General features: G+C 38.0%; 1 protein-coding gene across 13 annotated transcripts in view; it reads right to left on the bottom strand.

Moving 5' to 3' along the window:
• Positions 1 to 580: 580 nt before the first annotated feature.
• PHTF1 (putative homeodomain transcription factor 1) overlaps positions 581 to 22,099 on the bottom strand; it is a 250,128-nt gene continuing 228,609 nt past the window's right edge. For 8 of the 13 annotated variants that reach the window (XM_056558324.1, XM_056558330.1, XM_056558319.1 and 5 more), the window contains 3 exons: positions 20,535 to 20,630; positions 2,191 to 2,316; positions 582 to 994 (listed from right to left, as the gene is read on the bottom strand). In XM_056558324.1, the coding sequence (XP_056414299.1) occupies positions 974 to 994; positions 2,191 to 2,316; positions 20,535 to 20,630 (243 nt within the window). In that variant the 3' untranslated portion in view covers positions 582 to 973. Of the gene's footprint in view, positions 995 to 2,190; positions 2,317 to 20,534; positions 20,631 to 22,099 lie in introns of all 13 variants that reach the window. The other 5 variants (XM_056558326.1, XM_056558332.1, XM_056558329.1 and 2 more) reach the window with 2 other exon arrangements.

Here is a 22,099-nt window from a genome sequence, read left to right on the forward strand (position 1 = left end):
TCACATGACTCAATAATTTGTACAATTGGACCCTTGGATCGTTCATGCAGCCTTTTAAATTAATTATTGTTGGCCGTACATCCCCCATTTACACAGGGCAATGCACTGGTGATAATTATTTTATTGGCTGCAAAAAAGATGCAAAAAACCAAAGAACAAGCATCTCTCGTTCTCTGGCTTTTTTTTTTTTTTACACACGAATCAGTGATCAGAAATCAGTGTTCAGACCATGGGCCCATGTAAAGAGGCCTTAAGTGGCAGCCACCATGGATTGGAATGGAGATGTTTCAGGTGAAATGAATAAAACTGGTCTCACTACATTGATTCATGTCAGGATTTGGGACTCTGTTAGTGCATGAACCCAAATGGCTCAACACTGATATTGGGTATTGTTTGTACTATCTTTGTCAAAGCTACTTTAACAGCATATTAACAATAAGCCCTGTATATATCCCATTCATTTACAGCAGACCGATAATCAGGTCCTGGACAGTGGTGGTCATGACCTGGACTCTGGTTAATATCTATATTTTCATCTTCTGTCCAAAGTATCACTTTAACCATCAACCCTCAAAAATGAGTAAATTAGTGCTTATTTAACCACATCATACAAATGTAAAGTCATGCCAAGAATAACTTTATGTTCTGTACAACATATTAAATAATACAGAATTTAACATTCGTAAAAAATCATCCATAAAAATTTCAATAAATATATATTTTTTCTTTTCATTTTCTACATAAAACGTAAACTCATCTGCTATAAAAAGTAACTTGGCACACATGAATTAGAGAGTCACAGTGACAGTTTCTGCCATCTTAGAACGACATCCAAGCTTTCTTGATATCTTGCTGCTTCTTGTTCATGCAAAAGCTTGTATAGGATGCAATGCTGAGCTGTCCAGGCTTGCCTATGGAAACCACAAATTTCATCCTGTGCATCTGCATTGATGTAGTTCTCCAAAGTAGGTAGTCATGGTTTAATTTTCCACAGCTAGGAAAAGAGACAGAGGTGGGGAAAAAGCCGTTTTAGCTAATTGTAGACTTGGCTACCGCACTACTATACAATATGATATAAGATGAAAAATATGCCTGCTAAGAAGTGAAAATGGCATGAAATGTATTTTCCTTTGAAAAACTGGATCAAGTTTAACATCAGACAGCAACTGCATCATATCAAGTGCTAATCCAGGCTCGGAGTAACTCGTTGGGGAGCATGTGAATTCCGCAGTGGTCTCGCAAACTGAAACTGGGCCTAAGTTCTTCTGATTCTCTGGGTCCCATGCAGCATCTATTTTAATCTATGAATGCCCTGCCAAAGCAGCACTGTCACAGGGACATGGAGTGTCTAGCTGGAGTGTCATTGTCCCCAATAACGCAGGCATAAATGGTTAAGTGACCCTTCCTGTCCCGTGCCTTGCTCAGCTGCCACAATGGAGTTTCTAGGGGCTGGCATATATTGTACCACAAAAATGGATAGGATTTTTATTGCCTCAGTATGAGTTTACAACAATAGATGACTACACTTACTACAAAGAACTACCAGCAGTAATGATAAGATTTCGTGACCGTCTTGAATTTTACAACTGCATGGGACCACTCCTTACCCTGAAAAAGTAGTTGTTCTAGAGATGGGAATTGTCTTTGCAGAGAAAGTGCCAAAGAGGGTCAAGGTCCCTTTTATCGTGGGCTAAGGGGTTCCAGCAATGAGACCACTATCAATCATCCTAGCGATATGCCATAACTTATATTGGGACCAGAAGATATGCCAACCCGAGTTTTGGTGGGGTCTATACTGGCTTTACTGGGAAAAAAAACATTCGTAAGTGTTAAGGCATCAATATTTCAGGTGCTTTTTGGCCCGGAGGGAAGGGGTTGGTTTATTTGGGGGGCCTTCTCTCCTTTTGGAAAAATGGCTTTCGATGGACCACATCCTCATGCACTGTTTTTGTGTAAACACGTTTTGCACTTTTTGCTTACACTTGGCTCTGCTCTTATATAAAAAATCTGTATGAACAGGTCATATTTGTGAGTTTTTTTTAACAAATTGATTTATGTTTTATTACGTGTGGGAGGTGCATTAAAGAATAAACAAGGTGTATTATTTTATAAGTAGGAGATTATCATATTCTGTATGTCTAGAACAGTCTATAATCTATGATAAAGTAGCCATCTGTATACTGCACTCACTCTAATGTTGAATCCCAGAAGGTCGCTCACAACACCAGACACTGCAGAAAGAATGACCACACGACTTATATTGTATATTAGAGGGTTCATTGCAAGTCCGTACAGCCTGAAAGGGGTATCAATTTCCTGAAAAGCAGCAGAAAAATATTTATAAGTCATAGGTTAATAAGTAATACTGTTTACAGAGTCTTTTACCTTTCTGAATATTTTGCTGTATTCAGCAGCTAGGCTCTACAGAGCGCTGTACAGAATGTCCCCAAATGAAGCCATTTCCACCTCACATAAACTCAGAATGTAATTTAGTGGTGTAGAAAAAAAATTGGCAGAAAGCCACCTTTTATCCACTTTACAAGAAAATGACTGAATCAATTTCAGGTTTGAAGTACAGTGTTATGAATATTGTATTTTAGAACATTGTGCAACATGAAATATTATCAATCTAAATAAAAAAATAAAAAATTTCAAGGCAGATTTATTAAAACTGCGTATAGAAAAACTCTGGTCAGTCACCAACCACAGTGCAACTTTCATTATTCCACTTTCAATATAAACTGTGTTGTGATTGGTTGCTACTGGCAATTTATATATATATATATATATATATATATATATATATATTATTATTTTTTTTTTTTTTCTCATTGATCTCTAATATGTGGTCTTGGTGGCCAAACATGAAACTAAAAGGTGACGTGGGATTTGCAGAGCAACAAAGCAGTAAGATCTATCGATTATAAAGCTGCATGTGTACTATAGTTATTAAAGGCACTTTAGGGATCTGCAAAGACTAAATTTGCATTGGCGAGTAGCCCTACTTGGCGGACATAGCTTGCCTCTTTGTACTGTCCCTCCTTCAACCTGTAGTCATAAGAAACAATAGATTATAGGACTAATGGTAAATAACACCTTTTCTTTTGTTAACCTTATATACTCCTGACCATAAAGGGGTACTCCGGCACTTAGACATCTTATCCCCTATCCAAAGGATAGGGGATAAGATGCTTGATTGCGGGGGTCCCGCCGCTGGGGACCCCCGTGATCTTGCACGCTGCACCCCAGTGCAATTCAGTCCCCGGAGCATGTACGCCCCCTCCCATAGGCTTGCATTGAGGGGTGGAGCGTGACGTCACACGGGGGCGATATTTTACCACCTTAAGATGGCATCATCCAATGAGGTTTACCTAGTCATATTATTGTTTAACTATGCTACTTTGTGAAGAAAATTTACATCTAGAAAGTTAGAGGTATTCTAGATTTGAGTGCAAAAGAATGAAGAGAGAGGAGAGGAATGTCTGTCTAGAGGGACAGACTGAAACAGTCTATGAGACCCACTACAAGGACTTCACAGTCCTGAACTATGCCACAGGCTTGCCGCTTGCCCAAGCATTCCAACAGCTTATACACTGCATATATTCTGCACCCCACATCTGGAAATGTCAGTACCTACTGCATCTGAAAAACTGACAGATGAAGGCTAGAGAAAGTGGAAGGGAAAAATAACAAATTTGGGATTTATTGGGAAGTAGTTTCTAAACACATTGTTAAAGGAGTATTCCAGGATTTTTTTTTTCTTCAACTTTTGAGGCCATGATGCCAAGTTATAATACCGTATAATTTGCTTCTATTACTGCCCTGTGCCTCATTGTCCCGTTTAATGCACAGGAACCACACCCGGAAGTGCATGTTTTTTTACTTTACTATTGTCACTGACCTTTCCCAGCATTCCATACAGCCAGAGACAATATGTCATAAGTCACATGGTCTCCATGGGGCGTGGCTATGCTGCGATAGATGGGTGGATAGCATTATCTCTGTAAATTCCTTCCACCCTGCTGTCCACCAACCCACTGCAGTATAGCCACATAGCCACGCCTATATGTTCCTGTCTTGACAGTTAAATTACTAAAACTTTAACGGGCACGGTCAGATATAAAAGCTTTTTATATGTTGTACATCTTGGCAAAACATTAACCTTTCTAATATACACTGCTCAAAAAAATTAAGGGAACACTTAAACAATACAATGTAACTTCAAGTCAATCACACTTCTGTGAAATCACACTGTCCACTCAGGAAGCAACACTGATTGACAATCAATTTCACATGCGGTTGTGCAAATGGAACAGACAACAGGTGGAAATTATAGACAATTAGCCAGACACCCCCCAATAAAGGAGTGGTTCTGCAGGTGGTGACCACAAACCACTTCTCAGTTCCTATGCTTCCTGGCTGATGTTTTGGTCACTTTTGAATGCTGGCAGTGCTTTCACTCTTGTGGTAGCATCAGACGGAGTCTACAACCCACACAAGTGGCTCAGATAGTGCAGTTCAGCCAGGACTGCACATCAATGCGAGCTGTGGCAAGAAGGTTTGCTGTTTGTCAGTGTAGTGTCCAGAGCATGGAGGCGCTACCAGGAGACAGGCCAGTACATCAGGAGACATGGAGGAGGTCGTAGGAGGGCAACAACCCAGCAGCAGGACCGCTACCTCCACCTTTGTGCAAGGAAGAGCATTGCCAGAGCCCTGTAAAATGACCTCCAGCAGGCCGCAAATGTGCATGTGACCATCCGCCACCTCATCAGGAGCATTCCCAGGTATTGTAGGGAGGTCATACGGGCACGTGGAGGCCACACACACTACTGAGCCTCATTTTGACTTGTTTTAAGGACAGTACATCAAAGTTGTAGTGTGGTTTTCCACTTAAATTTTGAGTGTGACTAAATATCCAGAGCTCCATGGGTTGATTAATTTAATTTGATTTCTATTGATAATTTTTGTGTTATTTTGTTGTCAGCACATTCAACTATGTAAATACGAAAGTATTTCATACGATTAGTTCATTCAGATCTAGGATGTGTTATCTTAGTGTTCCCTTTATTTTTTTGAGCAGTGTACTTCATAAGAAAATGTTATTTACTTTTATACTATTTATAAGTCATTGCTTATAAAAAAAAAAAAAAAACAAAACACCCCATACCATCCAGGACATAATCCTGTCTAGCTTCAGTAAGTATTCAGTGGGACTAGCACTCCTCTGTCTTATCAGACTGCAGCATGCAAAAGGGGGAGGAAGGGGTTATAGAGCAGCCTGCAGTGATTGGTTAAAGGGACCCAGTACTCACAGGGAGGAAGAAGGGTCATGCAGAGTAAGTACATGCCCCCACCAAAGCACAGAATGACAAAGCAAGTGAGCAACAGAGAGAATGTATTTGTGAGAAATATAAGTGCTAGACGCATAAAAATGATATGTACAGGATCAGGATTAGGTACCAAGAAACATTTAAAAAACATTTGTGGGATATGACATGCATGCTTTAAGTTTGGTTTTAAGCTGGCTAGCTCATCTCTTCTGTATCTGGTGATCTTTATCTACTAATTTGTCTGGGACTGAATTGTAATATCCGTTTATTTATTTTTGTGTTCCTTTTCAGACATTAGTTTTTATGTCTGAGTAGTTTCTGTGTGATTTATTTCTAGGCTTGGAAGAGTTAATGTTCTCATCCAATTGCAGCTCAGGTGTGGCTTTAAAACCCTAACTCTACTGCACTCTGGTGGCTGGTGATTTGTGCAATGCTGACCATGTCTGCTTAATCGTGCACCTTGTATTTATATTGTGATATTATCTGTGTTTTAACCATGGTAAATAGTCCTGATTATTATAAATTTTAGTCTGTGGTACATGTCGGTTTTTAGGATTATTGTATGTCCGTTCTGCTTTAGTCTTATTTCTTAGTCTGTGTTCTCACTGTGAGAATGCTGATCTGTTTCCCTCCACATTGTGGAGCTTGGGTTTTGAATATATCCTGTCTTGTATCTTGAAAAATATCGTGTCTAGTATCTTGACCAGAGTTCCTTCATGTTGTGAAGTTTAGTTTTCACAGAGTTCATGATTGCTGATCTTTAGAGTTTATAGTACATGACTGATCATAAAGTACATGATCACTGATCTAGTTTTTCCTCTGTGCTTTACCATTGGTCTATAGTGTCCTCTGTGCTTGCTTACTGATCTGTGTTCTCTGAAGTAGTATCCGTTTATGTTAGTGTTCCGTGTATTATATTTATGTTTCCTTCTAAGCCAGTAACCTTATCACACGGTGGAGTGTGCATGCTGGCTAGAAGTCTATTTGGAGTTATGATGCTGTCTACTCCTTTTGTGGAGTGGGGTGTCCAGTTTGATGGGACACTGTTCACACTGGACTCAGATAACTATGATCAGCTTTACATTCAGTTCTTCTGTTCATCCCCTGCATTTCCTATGTCCAAATAGCGTTAAAACAATTTATTATAGATAAATGCAGAAATGTATATAGTCTAGGTCTAACGCAGGGCCCTTGTGCAGACTCAACGGCAACAATAATAAAATAAATAAATGAATGAAATAAAACAAATAGCTGGTATAAAAAATAGATACTAAAAATAATCCCCACAACTGAGAATGTCTGTATGTTCCATAAATATCAGATTGCCATGTAGCAGATGGTTTAAACAGAGATCCGCAATTTAGTGAAAGCAGTTAGTGATAAAGTGCATGAAATTGTCACGCTCCTTCAGCATAGGTGTTTGACACAGTTGAGGCGCGTTCATTCAGCGCAGTGTTCCGGCTCCTAGGATGACCGTATCAGCAGCGGATTAGAGTCCTGGATGGATGTTCAGCTGCGACGAGCGTGAGCTCCTTGCTTAGCAGCAGCTGGCTCAATCTGTAAGGTGGTACAAAATGTATGTACAAGTCCCAATATTCTCTTCGGGGTGGGAATAGTTGTTTGACCATATAAAGCTGAAAGTATGGAACAATTCTCAATAGGGGTATATATACAAGCAGAGCACTAGACTTGTTTCAAAGCCACATACCTTTTCTTCAGTAGTCTTGTATGGATGTGAGACTATGAGAAAGTCCAGTTTATATAACCCAAAGGGTTAAGAAAGGGGAGAGGGAAAGGGATAGAAAAACGGTAGTAAATAAAACATGAAATGGATCTGGGGATCCTACTAAAAGGCATATTTTGCAAACATATTAATGGTCACACTGCTGGAAATAAGACTTAGAAAAAGAGAAAGAAAGAAAATATATGTATATGTGAAATATACATATATTAAGATGCCAATGCACTAAAAATAAAATAATGATAATAGGAATAAAAAAAGAAATATATAAAAAAATAAAATAAAGATAAAATTAAAATTAAGAAAAATTGTAATAAAAATTTAAAATGTTAATGTGAGACAACCTGAAAAATCATTTTATTATATTAAAATATAATATATCGACACAGAAGAACCGATGTAGAACTTGAGCGGGATCAACCAACACGGTCCAGCATCGTGTCTGTAAACTACCTGCTGGTGACAGGCCGTGGGGAAAAGCCTGACCCAAGTGTGTCAAAGAGGCAAAAAATTTTATTTCGGCATTCAATCCCCTGGGTGTCAATGTGTCAAATTCAAAAATGTTCTTAGTTTCAGCTCTAGACATACGTGTGATGTAGTCTCCACCTCTCCAACATCTCCTGACACTGAGTAGCTGTGAAGAAAAAATTAGAAGGATCTTGGTGGTGATCTTCCGCAAAATGTAATGATAGAGGATGTGTTTTGGTCCCTTTCTTTATATTATAGATATGTTCGGCAATACGTACTTTCAGCTGTCTTTTAGTGTGTCCTATATACTGTTTACCATATTTGCATTGTATCATATAAATAACTCCTTAGCTATGACTGGTAAGACATTCTGTAAATTTCTGTGAAAAATTTTTGATGTGAAAGATACCTCAGTTGTTTTTTAGGATAATCTGTGATTTTGCAACCTGAGCAAGAGCCACACCTATGGAAACCTTTTGATTATAGCCAATAGAGGACAAATGAGAAAAGGGGTGAGTGTCTTATTGTAGGAGCAATCTTGATCCCCAAATTTTGGGCTTTGGCGTATACAGTAGGCGGATTAGTAGGAATAACCTGTCCAATTAGTTTATCATTCTTCAGGAAATGCCAATTATTTTTTATAATTCTTTCAATTTGTCTATATTCTTTATTAAAAGGTAAAACCAGTTTAGATTCTTGATTAGATACTTGTGGTTCAGCGAGATTAGGCGTAAAAAAAAAGAGTATCTATCTAATTGCCATATTTTAATAATTGATTGATCTAAAATGTTTTTTGGGTAATTTTTATCCAGGAATTTGTCCATCAGAGCTTGGGCCTCCTCCTCAAACTGGTATTCTAGGGTACAGTTCCTCTTAAGCCTACTATATTGTCCTAATGGGATATTTAAAAGCCATATCGGTAAGTGGCAACTGTTAAAAAAAAATAAAACAGTTTTTAGCAACTGGTTTCGGTATGTGCTGCAAACAAGTTTTGGGGGATTGACGGTAATTAAAGGGGTTATCCACCATAAGGTGATTTTAGTATGTACCTGGCAGGCAGTAATGGACATGCTTAGGAAGCATCTGTGCTTGTCTTGGTGCTAAATGGCTATGTCATGAGATTATCATAACACTGAGCTTTTTGTGTACTGGTATTTCTTGTTTGACTTTTCTTTTTTTGACTACAAATCCCACAATTCCATTTTCCTCCCTCCCACACATCAGCCATCCCACCCATTGAAATATAAATGAGCGGCATCCATCAAAAGACCTGTGGTTTTCAATCAGGGTGCCTACAGCTGTTGCATTAGTTGCAGTTGATCTCTATCCCACCAAGCGATCACTCCACCCATTGAAGCAGACAGGCTCCCTGTCATCAGCTGACTAGTGAGTCAGGTCTCGGCCACATTGTAAGCTGGGGAAAATCCGAGACAACCGTAATTTTGTATGTTGTTAAAAATAAATAGTGGGGTGAAAATAACAGAAGAATTGTGAGAAAACCGTCATACACAGGTATAGACACTATATTATTAACTACACTAACTTTACAGCCCCTGTAGCATAGTCAAATAAAAAAAAAATGAATGCCCTTTTAAAAGAACTAAAAATTCCAAAACAGTCGTGCTAATATGAGGTGTAAAATTCTAATTTAGAGAATAAGTGTTTAGCTCCTGGATAAAAACTTCCAAACTGTCACCACTACCATCACAAACAATATTACCCTCCACAACACAGTCATTCACCGAGATCACCAGTCCAATTTTGCAATCCACAATCATCCAATATGCCACACAACCACTTCAAAACAGGCTCAGTACAAGCAGACATACACCAAGTTCCCTCAATTCCACCACTGTTCACCAAGGAAGAGAGTACGTAAAAGTGGGTATGAAGGCGATACAAACGAATTACACCTAGAGACACAACCTCCACCAAAAATAGGCAAGATAAACCAGTAGAAACAAGCATCCTATTTAACCTACTTTAAAGGGGTACTCCGGCTCTAAGGATAGGGGATAACATGTCTGATCGTGGGGGGGTCCCGCCGTTGGTGACCCCCACTATCTCCCATGCAGCAACCACCCCTGGGAGCTGCACACAGTGCTGCAGCCTCAGAGTCTGCTGGGTCATGACTATGGGGCCGGAGTATCGTGACATCACAACTCCGCCCCCGTGTGCCATCACGCCGCGCCCCCACAATGCAAGTTTATGGGGGGGGGGCGTGACGGTCAGGACCCCCGTCATCAGACATCTTATCCCCTATCCTTTGGTAGGGAATAAGATGTCTTAGGGCCAGAGTACCCCTTTAACAGATTCTCAAAAATCAATACTTAACAAAGGTTTGAAATCTGCTCCTAGCCAACCCATCAGCAAATTCGATACTTACCTTGGGGTAGAGAAATATGTAAGAAGGCTGTGTTTAAAGAAATACTTTCTCAAACAACCTGTCACAACACCAACTGCACAATCCAGCAAATATATAAACACCACATGCTCATTGACATTCAGTTTTTACCCCAAACAAGAAGCCAGCACTAATATTTTAACTTTCAAAAAAGCTGTAGAAGCTGATCTCAGAAAACGAATACCGTACCTTCTTCAAGGAAAGACAATATTTATACTTATACCTACAAAGAAAAATCAGCTATCTCAGAATTGCGAAAAAATGAAGGTATCACTATCCGCCCTGCTGACAAAGGGGGCGGTATCATGATACTAGATACTGACAAATGTAATAAAGAATGTTTGAGACAAATCGGATCCTACAGCTGAATATAGCAAAGAACTAAAAGCACTTTGCAACGATTCATTCGAAATTCTTTCCACAAAAGAACATGATTTTATTTTGGGTACACAAGAGAGACTACCTATATTTTATTGTCTCCCTAAAATACATAAAGACAGTTTTAACCCACCTGGCAGCCCTATAGTATCCGGAATTGATTCATTAACTTCCAACCTTTCACAATTTATAGATTGCTTTCTCCAGCCATTTGTACAAAACACTTCTTTTATTTAAAGGACACCAATCAGGTTATACAAATATTATAGGCCATCACATGGAAATCTAACTATATTTTAGCCACTTTAGAAGTTAGTTCCCTTTACAAGTTAATCAAATATAAAGCCAGGCTATCTGCGATCAAACATTTTTTAACACAGGGAGACAATTTACCAGAACAAATTGAATTAATTTTACAATCTAATTTTATTCTAACACACAATTATTTTTACTTTGAGAATGATTATTATTTACAGTTAACAGGCACCGCAATGGGCATGAGATTCATGCCAAGTTACACCAATTTGTTTATGGCAGCTTGGGAGAATTCCACCATCACTCCCAGGATAAGCGCGGATCTCGTGCTCCGGTGACGGTACATAGATGACATTATTTTAATCTAGAAGGGCACTAAGGACAGTTTGGAAGTTTTTATCCAGGAGCTAAACACTAATTCTCTAAATTAGAATTTTACACCTCATTTTAGCATGACTGTTTTAGTATTTTTAGATCTTTTAATTACCGTCAATCCTACGAAACTTTTTCGTAGCACATACCACAAAATGGTTGCTAAAGACATTTTTATTCTTTAACAGTTGCCACTTACTGATATGGCTTTTAAATATCCCATTAGGACAATATCATAGGCTTAAAAGGAACAGTACCCTAGAATCACAGTTTGAGGAGGAGGCCCTAGCTCTGATGGACAAATTCCTGGATAAAAATTACCCCAAAAATATTTTAGATCAATTACTAAAATACAGAAATTAGATAGTCCTCTTTTTTTACACCTAACCCCACTGAACCACAAGTACCTAATAAAGAACCTAAACTGGTTTTACCTTTTAATAAAGAATATAGATAAATTGAAAGAATTATAAAAAAGAATTGGCATTTCCTGAAGAATGATATACTAATTAGACAGGATATTCCTACTAATCCGCCTATTGTATACACCAAAGTCCCAAATTTGGGGATTAAGGTGGCTCCTCCCTTTGTCATTCGTCCTCAACTTGGCTAAAGTCAAAAGGTTTCCATAGGTGTGGCTCTTGCTCCGGTTGCAAAATCACAGATTGTCCTAAAAAAAAACAACAGAGGTATCTTCCACATCAACTTTTCACAGAAAATTACCGAATTTCTTATCTGTCACAGCAAGAGCCATATTTAAATGATTCAATGTAAATGTGGTAAACAGTATATAGGATGCACTAAAAGACAGCTGAAAGTACGTATTGCCGAACATATCTATATAATATAAAGAAAGGGACCAAAACACATCCTCTATCATGACATTTTGCAGAATATCACCACCAACATCCTTCTAATTTGTTCCTCACAGCTATTCAGAGTGTCAGGAGATGTTGGAGAGGTTGAGATTACATCACACGTATGTCTAGAGCTGAATTTGACACATTGACACCCAAGGGATTGAATGCCAAAATACAAATGTTTGGTTTTCTTTGACACACTTAGGTCGGGCTCTTACCCACGGCCCGTCACCCGCAGGTCATTTACCAATGTGATGACAGACCCTTTAGTTAATCCCGCTCAAGTTCTATGTCGGTTCTTCTGTGTTGATATATTACATTTTATTTGTGTCCAATCTATTCCATTATAGGTTGTATTAATTGATTTTTCAGGTTGTCTCACATTAACATTTTTTTTAAATCTTTTATATATATTTACTTTTTTCTATTTCTTTTATTTTATTTTTATTACGTTGGTATCTTAATATATGTATATTTCACATATTAATATTTTTTATTGCTACCACTATGATGTTGTCTCCATATATATTATATTTTATTTCATTTATTGCTCATTTGTACATCATATATTTTCTTTCTTTCTCTTCTTCTTTTTCTAAGTCTTATATCCAGTAGTGTGACCATTAATATGTTTGCACAATATGCCTTTTAGTAGGATCACCAGATCCATTTCATGTTTTATTTACTACCCTTTTTCCATCCCTTTCCCACTCTGCTCAAAACTACATACGCTGCCAGCGTGATGCTCCAAACACTGTCGGCTTGCCTCGCATCTCAGGACAGCTGGCATCCTGCATCCATAACCAGAGGCTGAAGCCCTAACAGAACAGGGACCCTGTGAGTGGTGCAAAGCACCACACTATTTGAGTTATACTGCTATAGCAATGTCATGCACTTTATCACTAACTGCTTTCACTAAATTGCAGATCTCTGTTGAAATCATCTGCTACATGGCCATCTGATATTTATGGAACATACGGACATTCTCAGTTGTGGGGATTATTTTTAGTATCTATTTTTATACCAGCTATTTGTTTTATTTCCTTTTATTTATTATTGTTGCCGTTGAGTCTGCGCAAGGGCCCTGCATTAGACCTAGACTACATATATTTCTGCATTTATCTATAATAAATAGTTTTATCGCTATTTGGACATATCACTTTCTTTCCACTATTTTTTCTACGTACCTTTGAGGATTGGTTTCTGTATAATTCAAATTATACACCATTATTTAAATTGATTCTATACCTTGTCTAGTTCATTTATTCATATCTGCCGTTTATGTAGAGTCTGGTTTCTGAACTGTTTGTTAGTACACTATATTCTGCCCTGTTTGCCTGTATATATTCTGTCTTGTATATCTGCTTGTTTGGTAGTTTTCCTGTTATGTTTCTGGCCTATGACCGACTATGTATATTATTTGTTTTACGCCCACTGTACTTTAGCTCAGTTAGGGAACGGCACCGTGGTTGTCGATCCAACGTTTAGGGCGGATGGGCAAGTAGGTAGGGAGAGTGTTATTAGGAACAGCTTAGTGCTCACTCTCCCTGTCCACCCCGTCGGTCATGACATGAGTAATGTAGTTTTTTTTTCCACTTTTCAGTCCCAGTCAAAACTTTGATACACTCATTAAATGACTCAAAAGTAGTCACTAGGTGACAAGGTTTTGGTCATTGAATTGAGTGGGGCCTGTGCCAATCCGAGCACAAATACGATGGAAGCTGATTTTGAGATTTTGTAGATGAGGCACAAATCGTAATGTGAACCTGGCCTTACTTTTCTTAGATACAGCTCTGGCTTAATCTAGTTTCCAATTCTTTATTAGGAGCTCACTTATAGGCTCTCATATATAAATACAGTGAAACTTCTTTAAGCAGACCACCCACATTCTCTTGAAATAGTGGTTATTTATCTGGTGTTATGTCAAAATTAAAAAGTATATTTAAAAGCTTTTAAGGTACCTAATGGAGTCAGCAAGCATTTACAGCACACACAAGTAAAAAATAATGTCTTTTATAACTGGTCCCCAGCACAATCTCTCATTCATGGTCCCCAGGAAATCTATTCCATTCTATACCTATTCCATTTCACGGCCCCAGCATGGCTCCTAGTTCATAGGCTTCCTATCTCTTTCCTGGTCCCATGCATGGTTTCCAGCTCAGTCTTGGTGCCAGTATGACTTCCTTTCTCATTCCTAGTCCACAGCATTGTACTGCATCTCATTCCTGATCCCCAGCACATTTCCTACCTTATTCCTGGTCCCATTAATAGGAATGTTCACACATAGTATTTATGTGAGTATTTTGATCTGTATTTTTAACTTAAACCAGGAGCGGAACCGACAGAGGGAAAAAAAAAAAAAAAAATATATATATATATATATATATATATATATATATATTCACCTTTTTCTGTGTTTGGACCCATTCCTGGTTTTGTTTAAAAATACTGACTAAAAATCAGGTGAGCATAGCCAAACGGTACCTAATGAGTATTCCACACATGGTAATACTAATTGTGTTGATTGATAATATTTATTTACATGGTACATCTTTTTTTGTTTTTATTCCACCTAGGGGACTTCCGTAAGTTGTCACAGTGTATTGTGCTTTTACCATTTTCCTATCGACTCTTATCCACTCTTCGGCTGACAGGGTGTAAAAGAAGTACTAAGATGTGGGCCTTTCACCCTTCTAGTAGCAAAATGTATATTTAAAGGGGATCGGGCTCTAGTGTCAAGGAGGCAGCACCAATATACAGCATATACAACTCCTCACTCCTCCACCCCTTGCTGCTTTAAATGATTGATGTGAGATTTGCAATAAACCCCATTCCTTTTGTTAACCAGTTTGCAGAATTATCTCTGTAAAAACAGGCCTACTACTAACAAAACACAATTTTATAACATTCTGTTTGCCGCCAGGCCTTTCATTAACTCTATTGTCAGGAAAGGCCGACAGTTTTAATGTTTGGAGATTGTTTGATTATAGGCTATGTGCAATTGTTCCAATAGATCTTCAATAAAAATGAAGCAACTCTAGAAACATTCATTAGCAATAATAAACCACTATAATCTGTGTACAGCTACAATGCAGGCCATGAATATAGACTACCAACAAACACTTTTGTGTATCTGATCCTACAGTCATGTTTTGCTCCTTTCCCTTTTCACCCATTTCTACTATATGGAGTTTTGCAAGTTGACAGATGAAAAGGAATAACACCTGAAAGCATCATAAGACTACATAGGATTTATGAGTAGTCTGTAACCATGCAGACACATATGAGCTGTATACTGTACATAAAATAATATGATCTTTTCAATCAAGACAAAATGGTTTTTAGTTAAATTTTATTTTCCCATAGATTCCTATTTAGGAATCCAAAAAAATCCCTATGTTCCCATATATTAAATTTTTGTGATCCCACAAGCTTTATTGGAAAAAGTGCTCAAAATCAAATTGGAAAAACACTCTCTTAAAATTACACACAGCTCGGGACAGTTTTATGGATTAGATCCTAGGTTCTAATCCATAAAACTGGCCCGAGCTGTGTGTAATTTTAAGAGAGTGTTTTTCCAATTTGATTTTGAGCACTTTTTTCAATAAAGCTTGTGGGATCACAAAAATTTAATATATGGGAACATAGGGATTTTTTTGGATTCCTAAATAGGAATCTATGGGAAAATATTGATTGACCCCTCCATATATTGGTCTATATTGGGATTTAGTTTAATTTTAGATACATTGAAGCAATAACCAACTAGAGCTCATACACTTAAAGGGGTACTCCATCCCTAGACATTTTATCCCCTATCCAAAGGATAGGGGATAAGATGTCTGACCACGGAAGTCCAGTCTCTGGGAACCCCCACGATATCCGTGCAGTAGCCGGTGTTCAGAACATTATGTTCAGAAGACTTGGTGCAGACAGCCGTGATTGTGATGTCACGCCACACCCCCTCCCTTCTTGTCTATAGGAGACGTACCCCTTTAAAGGGAATGTGTCATCAGAAAATGACCTGTCTAAATCAAGTTTTTGTTAAACATATTTTTTTTTTAATTATTGTTGGTGATGTTTTTTCTCATTTTCCTTTTTTAATATCTACTTTATAAAATTATACTGAGATCATGCAATTTTTACTTTTACTACTTAGCCTAAAACTAAGCTGAGAGCTGAGACTTGCTGTTCTGTTTGTGATGATAAGGAGGTGGCTGCTGGAGGGTGATCTATACAGCATTACAGTGAAAGGTTGCACCAGTACATAGAGAAGAAAATAGATGAAGCTTACAGCTTAGCGTCCCCCTCCTTGTGGAATGACCTTTGCAAAGGGCACAGAGTATGCCATATCTCTAAATTCTGTTGAAAACAGCTGAGGCAATATGGCAGCCCCCATAATATCAAACAAAAAAAAAAGAAATAAAAAATAAGTTTAAAAAGAGCTGGTGCTTGGTGGTTACATAGTAGTCAGCCTTACAATAATCTATGCCTTTTACATTCCTCTGCCACTTGTATTAGTCAGCTAGCAGAACAATAGCAGAGAATGTGTTTTATTCCTCTATTATGGTGTAGTACACTTGTATTTTCAATAGCTTAAGGTCACGAGTATAGAAAACCTTTAATGTTTTCATGTACTTTTAGAAGCACAGTATATAATTCTATTTTTAGAAATTCTATGCTTTATCTTACCAGGTGCCAATGAACAAAGCACTTTTTGATACATTGAATTCTGCTTATAAAATTGACCTTACCAACTATGAATCGTGAAACCTGACATCCAGTGTTCAGAAAACATAGCCCAGAGGTTTGGCTGCAAAACAGAACTAATGTGTATGAACGGAATATTGTTTACATGTTAACTACTTCATCGCTAGAATGTGGACAGTTGTCCATTGGATATCATCACTACAAGAGTTCTTAATAACCATCAAATTAACTATATTATATACATCAATGAGATCATGCTGAGACATTTCAGTATTATATTGTTTTAACCTGTTCGCTCCATTTGCTGTTAAGAGCTGATAAAACAAGACATTGTTGGATAAGTGATAAAGTAAGAGTATAAAATCATCTTTCCTGGAGCTGATGGTGGTTGCCAAACTTATAAAATTAACTTTTTATTTCTTGGCGAAGTGTCAAAGGGCAGAGCGAGCTGCCCAAGTGCCACAGCCTGGGACACTTCCTTGCCAGTCCTCACTTCCTAGCCCCTCCTTGACTAATGTAGAGGGGTCTGTATGTCAATAAAGGAGGGGCTGGGAGGTTTATTTTACCATAAAAGTCCTATGACGTGTGAACACAAGCTTATTGGGGGAGATTTATCAAAACCCGTCTAGAAGAAAAGTTGCCTATAGAAACCAATCAGATCGCTTCTTTCACTTTTGAAAAGAAACAATTTGATTGGTTGCTATGGGTAACTCGGCACCTTTTCCTTTGGACAGGTTTTGATAAATCAATTGAGCTCAGGATAGATGGAGACAATTACCAAGTTATTTACTTATTTTGACTCTTCTCCATCAGGTTCAGCCTTTTTCGGATGCTTACGTTTTTAGATCCCTATATGTCATTTGTCTACAGATAAGCATCTAGTTATGAAAGCTATCATTGTGTTTACTACCTTTTGTGTACCCCTGAGGAACACTCTAAAACGGTCATTCGGGGCACACAGCAATTCCTTTATAATCATTGGCACCATGGCTGAGTGTGATTTAGGACATATATAGGCGTCAGCTCCTTACTAGTGAGTTAGGCATTTGATTTAGATGTTAGTGGTGTGGTTACCATCTCTGGTTCAGGAATGACACTTGTCAATAATAGAGTTTCCCCTCTTCACCTTGTTTCTATATTACTTAAAGCTGCTGCCTTGAATTATGTTTGTGTTTATTACCATTGACACTCCCCATTTAGGATGCCATGTGATTTCACATTATATTTACACGACTGTTATTGGGAGGATATTGCTGGCTTTGTCAGTATTGTATTGCATGCTTCATTCTAACTTTAAAAAAAAACTTTTTTGGGATTTTAGTTTGATTCATTAATAAACTCATGTTTTGAATGGTAAATGTTTAGCGGTGTAATTACTTATTTTCTTCTTGTGTACAATACTACCTTTTGTGGTAGGTTATTCCATAGTTATATGTTGTCAATATATCTACAGGCTATGATCACAGTCTGGTTATTAACCCCTTAAGGACCAAGCCCATTTTCACCTTAAGGACCAGGACAATTTTCGTTTTTGCACTTACGTTTTTTCCTTCTAAAAATCATACCGCTTTAAATTTTGCACCTACAGACCAATATAAGGGCTTGTTTTTTGCGTCACCAATCGTACTTTGTAATGACATCAATCATTTAATAACAAAATCTACAGCTAAACAAACAAATATATATTTGTGGAGTGAAAAAACAAAAAAAAAACGCCATTTTGTAACTTTTCGGGGCTTCCATTTCTACACAGTGCAATTTTCGCGCACCAAAATTAGTATGTTTAAAATTGTCATCTTCTGACCCCTATAAATTTTTTATTTTTTGCACCGTGGTCATTCTTGTTTTGATGGAACTTTTTGATTGCTTTTTAATAGTTTTTTATGGTATATGAAGTGACCAAAAATGCACAATTTTGGACTTTGGTATTTTTTTACATGTACGCCATAGATCGTGCAGTTTAGCTAACCTTATATTTTCATAGTTAGGACATTTACGCATGTGGCGGTACCACATATGATTTTTTTTTATTACATTATTTAAAATGGGAAAAGGAGGGTGATTTAAACTTTTAATACAGGGGGGCTTATTCACTTCTATTAACTTTTATTTTTACACTTTTTTTTTTAAGCTCCCATAGGAGGCTATACTATGCAATCTTCTGATTGCTTACACTGATCAATGCTATTCTATAGCATAGCATTGATCAGTTTAATCGGTGCTCTGCTGCTATAGCCTAGGAGTTAATGCATGAAGATGGTGGTGTGAGACTACCAAAACGTTGCACATTTTGCTTGCTAATGATGGAATAAAAGTCACCTTTTTGCACTAAGACACTTTTTTTGTGTGCTGCAGTCTTCTCTGCATCTTTTTACATAAAAATACAGCAGGGCAGATTTATTAATAGTGTATAAGGGACTTGTTAGACAGGCCGACATAAGGCAGAATGTGACACTCGATGGACTGTCCAGCTGGATTGTTTGTAGGGACATATAAATACAAAAAATCAATATTGGCCAAACATCCCCTATTTAGGCAGGGCAATGTCTGGCCAAACTCCAAAAATTAGCTGGACAAATTTATTGGCACCCTTAACTTAATATTTGTTTGCACACCCTTTGGAAAAAATTACTGAAATCAGTTGCTTCCTATAACCATTAATAAGCTTCTTACACCTCTCAGCCGGAATGTTGGACCACTCTTCCTTTGCAAACTGCTCCACGTCTCTCTTATTGGGAGGCGCCTTTTCCCAACAGCAATTTTAAGATCTCTTCACAGGTGTTCAATGGGATTTAGATCTGGACTCCTTGCTGGCCACTTCAGAACTCTCCAGCGCTTTGTTGCCATCCATTTCTGGGTGCTTTTTGACATATGTTTGGGGTCATTGTCCTGCTGGAAGACCCAAAATGTCGGACGCAAACCCAGCTTTCTGACACTTGTTGGTAATCCTCAGATTTCATGATGCCTTGCACACATTCAAGACACCCAGTGCCAGAGGCACAAAACAACCCCAAAACATTATTGAACCTCCACCATATTTCACTGTAGGTACTGTGTTCTTTTCTTTGTAGGGCTCATTCTGCTTTCAGTAAACAGTAGAATGATGTGCTTTACCAAAAAGCTCTATCTTGATCTCATCTGTCCACAAGACGTTTTCCCCGAGGGATTTTGGCTTACTCAAGTTCATTTTGCAAAATATAGTCTTGCTTTTTTATGTCTTTGTGTCAGCAGTGGGGTCCTCCCGGGTCTCCTGCCATAGCATTTCATTTCATTTAAATGTCGACAGATAGTTTGTGCTGACATTGATGCTCCCTGAGCTGGCAGGACAGCTTGAATATCTTAGGAACTTGTTTGGGGCTGCTTATCCACCATCTGGACTATCCTGCGTTGACGCCTTTCATTGATTTTTCTCTTCCGTCCACACCCAGGGAGATTAGCTACAGTGCCATGGGTTGCAAACTTCTTGATAATGTTGCACACTGTGGACAAAGGCAAATCTAGATCTCTGGAGATGGACTTGTAACCTTGAGATTGTTGATATTTTTCCACAATTTTGGTTCTCAAGTCCTCAGACAGTGTTTTTCTCCTCTTTCTGTTGTCCATGCTTAGTGTGGCACACACAGACACAAAATTTAAAGACTAAGTGAACTTCTCTCCTTTTTATCCGCTTTCAAGCGTGATTTTTATATTGCCCACACCTGTTACTTTCCCCAGGTGAGTTTAAAGGAACATCACATGCTTGAAACAAACTTATTTTCCACAATTTTTGAAAGGGTGCCAATAATTTTGTCCAGCCCATTTTTGGAGTTTGGTGTGACATTATGTCCAATTTGCTTTCTTTCCTCCCTTTTTTGGTTTAGTTCCAATACACACAAAGGGAATAAACATGTGTATAGCAAAACATGTGTTACTGCAATCCTTTTCTGTGAGAAATACTTAATTTTCTTGAAAAATTTCAGGGGTGCCAACATTTACGGCCATGACTGTTTGCAGTACTTAGTCACATTATGTATACATACCTTGATAAGTTTGGAAGACAGTTTTAGAACATTATTCACAATACTGAGCTGCTCCTTCTTGTTTGGCTTCTTTTCCATTTTAAGATACAGGTTGATCTATAGAAAAAAAAAATTTAAGAGTTCCTAAAATTTGTGATTAATACATTTAAAAAATGTATATGACACTTGTATATTATTTGCTTCAAAGCATGAAAGGTCATAAATTTTATTTTTGGGGCAAGCAAATAAGCCATTTCAAAGAAGGAGATGTCATCAAGATGTTGAAGGATCACACCGGGAAGTGTCTGGGAGATGGTTGTGCCAACAAATCATTTTGGTCACAGGACATTAGAAACCCTTTCTCTTTTCTACCAGAGGCACCTCTTAGACTGTCTAAAAACATGCATTTAAATGCAAATATAACTAAATTAGTTTGTCATATATCCGGCTTGTCAGCTTATCTTTTTCTTGTTATATAGTATTTATACTATACTATACTACTTTCCCTGGTTCACACTGAGGCAGACTAGCTTCGGTGGTAGCCAGGGCAACGGGCGACACGAATGCCGAACTAGTGTGCGAATGCGATCATGTGACTCAGCAGGTCAGGTGATTTGATCACATGAACGCTCGGGGTCCGGACCGCATCTTGCACAGGCGCAGTGGCAATTCTACCCACACCACTGGACGCCATGAATCGAATAAAGAGCGGATTCTTTACTGTAAACATTAACATTATGATGATGTACAGCTGCTATGTATTATAATATATAGTTGGATATACAATTGTTATGGAGCGGATAATTTCGAGCATTATCATGTTTTTAATGCACATTTATGCACTTTTTTTTATAAGAAGCGCACTGAGGATATTTAATGTATATATATATATTTATAAATTTGATATTCACATGATGTATAAATATGATGTATTTATGTAATTGCCACTTCATTTGGAATGTAATTGTCTATTGTTCACATGGGTATTTAAACCCCCTACTGGTGTGTAGCACTAAGCTTGAAAATGGCTCCATAGGAGCAGAAACATTGCTTGTTTGATGTGACAGAAATAAATCCACAGTTTTTTGGACTTCTCCGAGTGCTGCGTCATCACAGGGTTTTATATATATAACTCAAGAGTGCAGTGTAGGTGTCTTTGTGTTTTTTTTTTCCAAAACAGTTATTTTCCCAAGGTATTTGCTAAGGTTTCCCTACATTTTGCACTTTTCCCTACTTTTTTTTTGTGTGTGTGTGTGTGTGTGTGTGTGTGTGTGTGTGTGTGTGTATGTATGTATGTATGTATGTGTGTGTGTATGTTCCAGCATCATGTCCAAACGGCTAAAGATATTAACATAAAACTTGGCACACACGTTACTTATATTTCAACTACAAACATAGGATAGGTAATCTTACCCACTCCCATTTGGGAGAGTCAGGGTTTTTGTTTAACTCCTTAATGACGAAGGACGTATATTTACGTTCTCTGCCGACTCCCGCGATATGCCGCGGGGTCACGCGGTGTCCCCGTGTCATATTGGGTCGGTCCCGGCAGCCATCAACAGGCGGGACCAGCGGCTAATACTGGA

This window comes from Hyla sarda, chromosome 2, assembly GCF_029499605.1.
Source record: "Hyla sarda isolate aHylSar1 chromosome 2, aHylSar1.hap1, whole genome shotgun sequence".
Taxonomy (NCBI): domain Eukaryota; kingdom Metazoa; phylum Chordata; class Amphibia; order Anura; family Hylidae; genus Hyla; species Hyla sarda.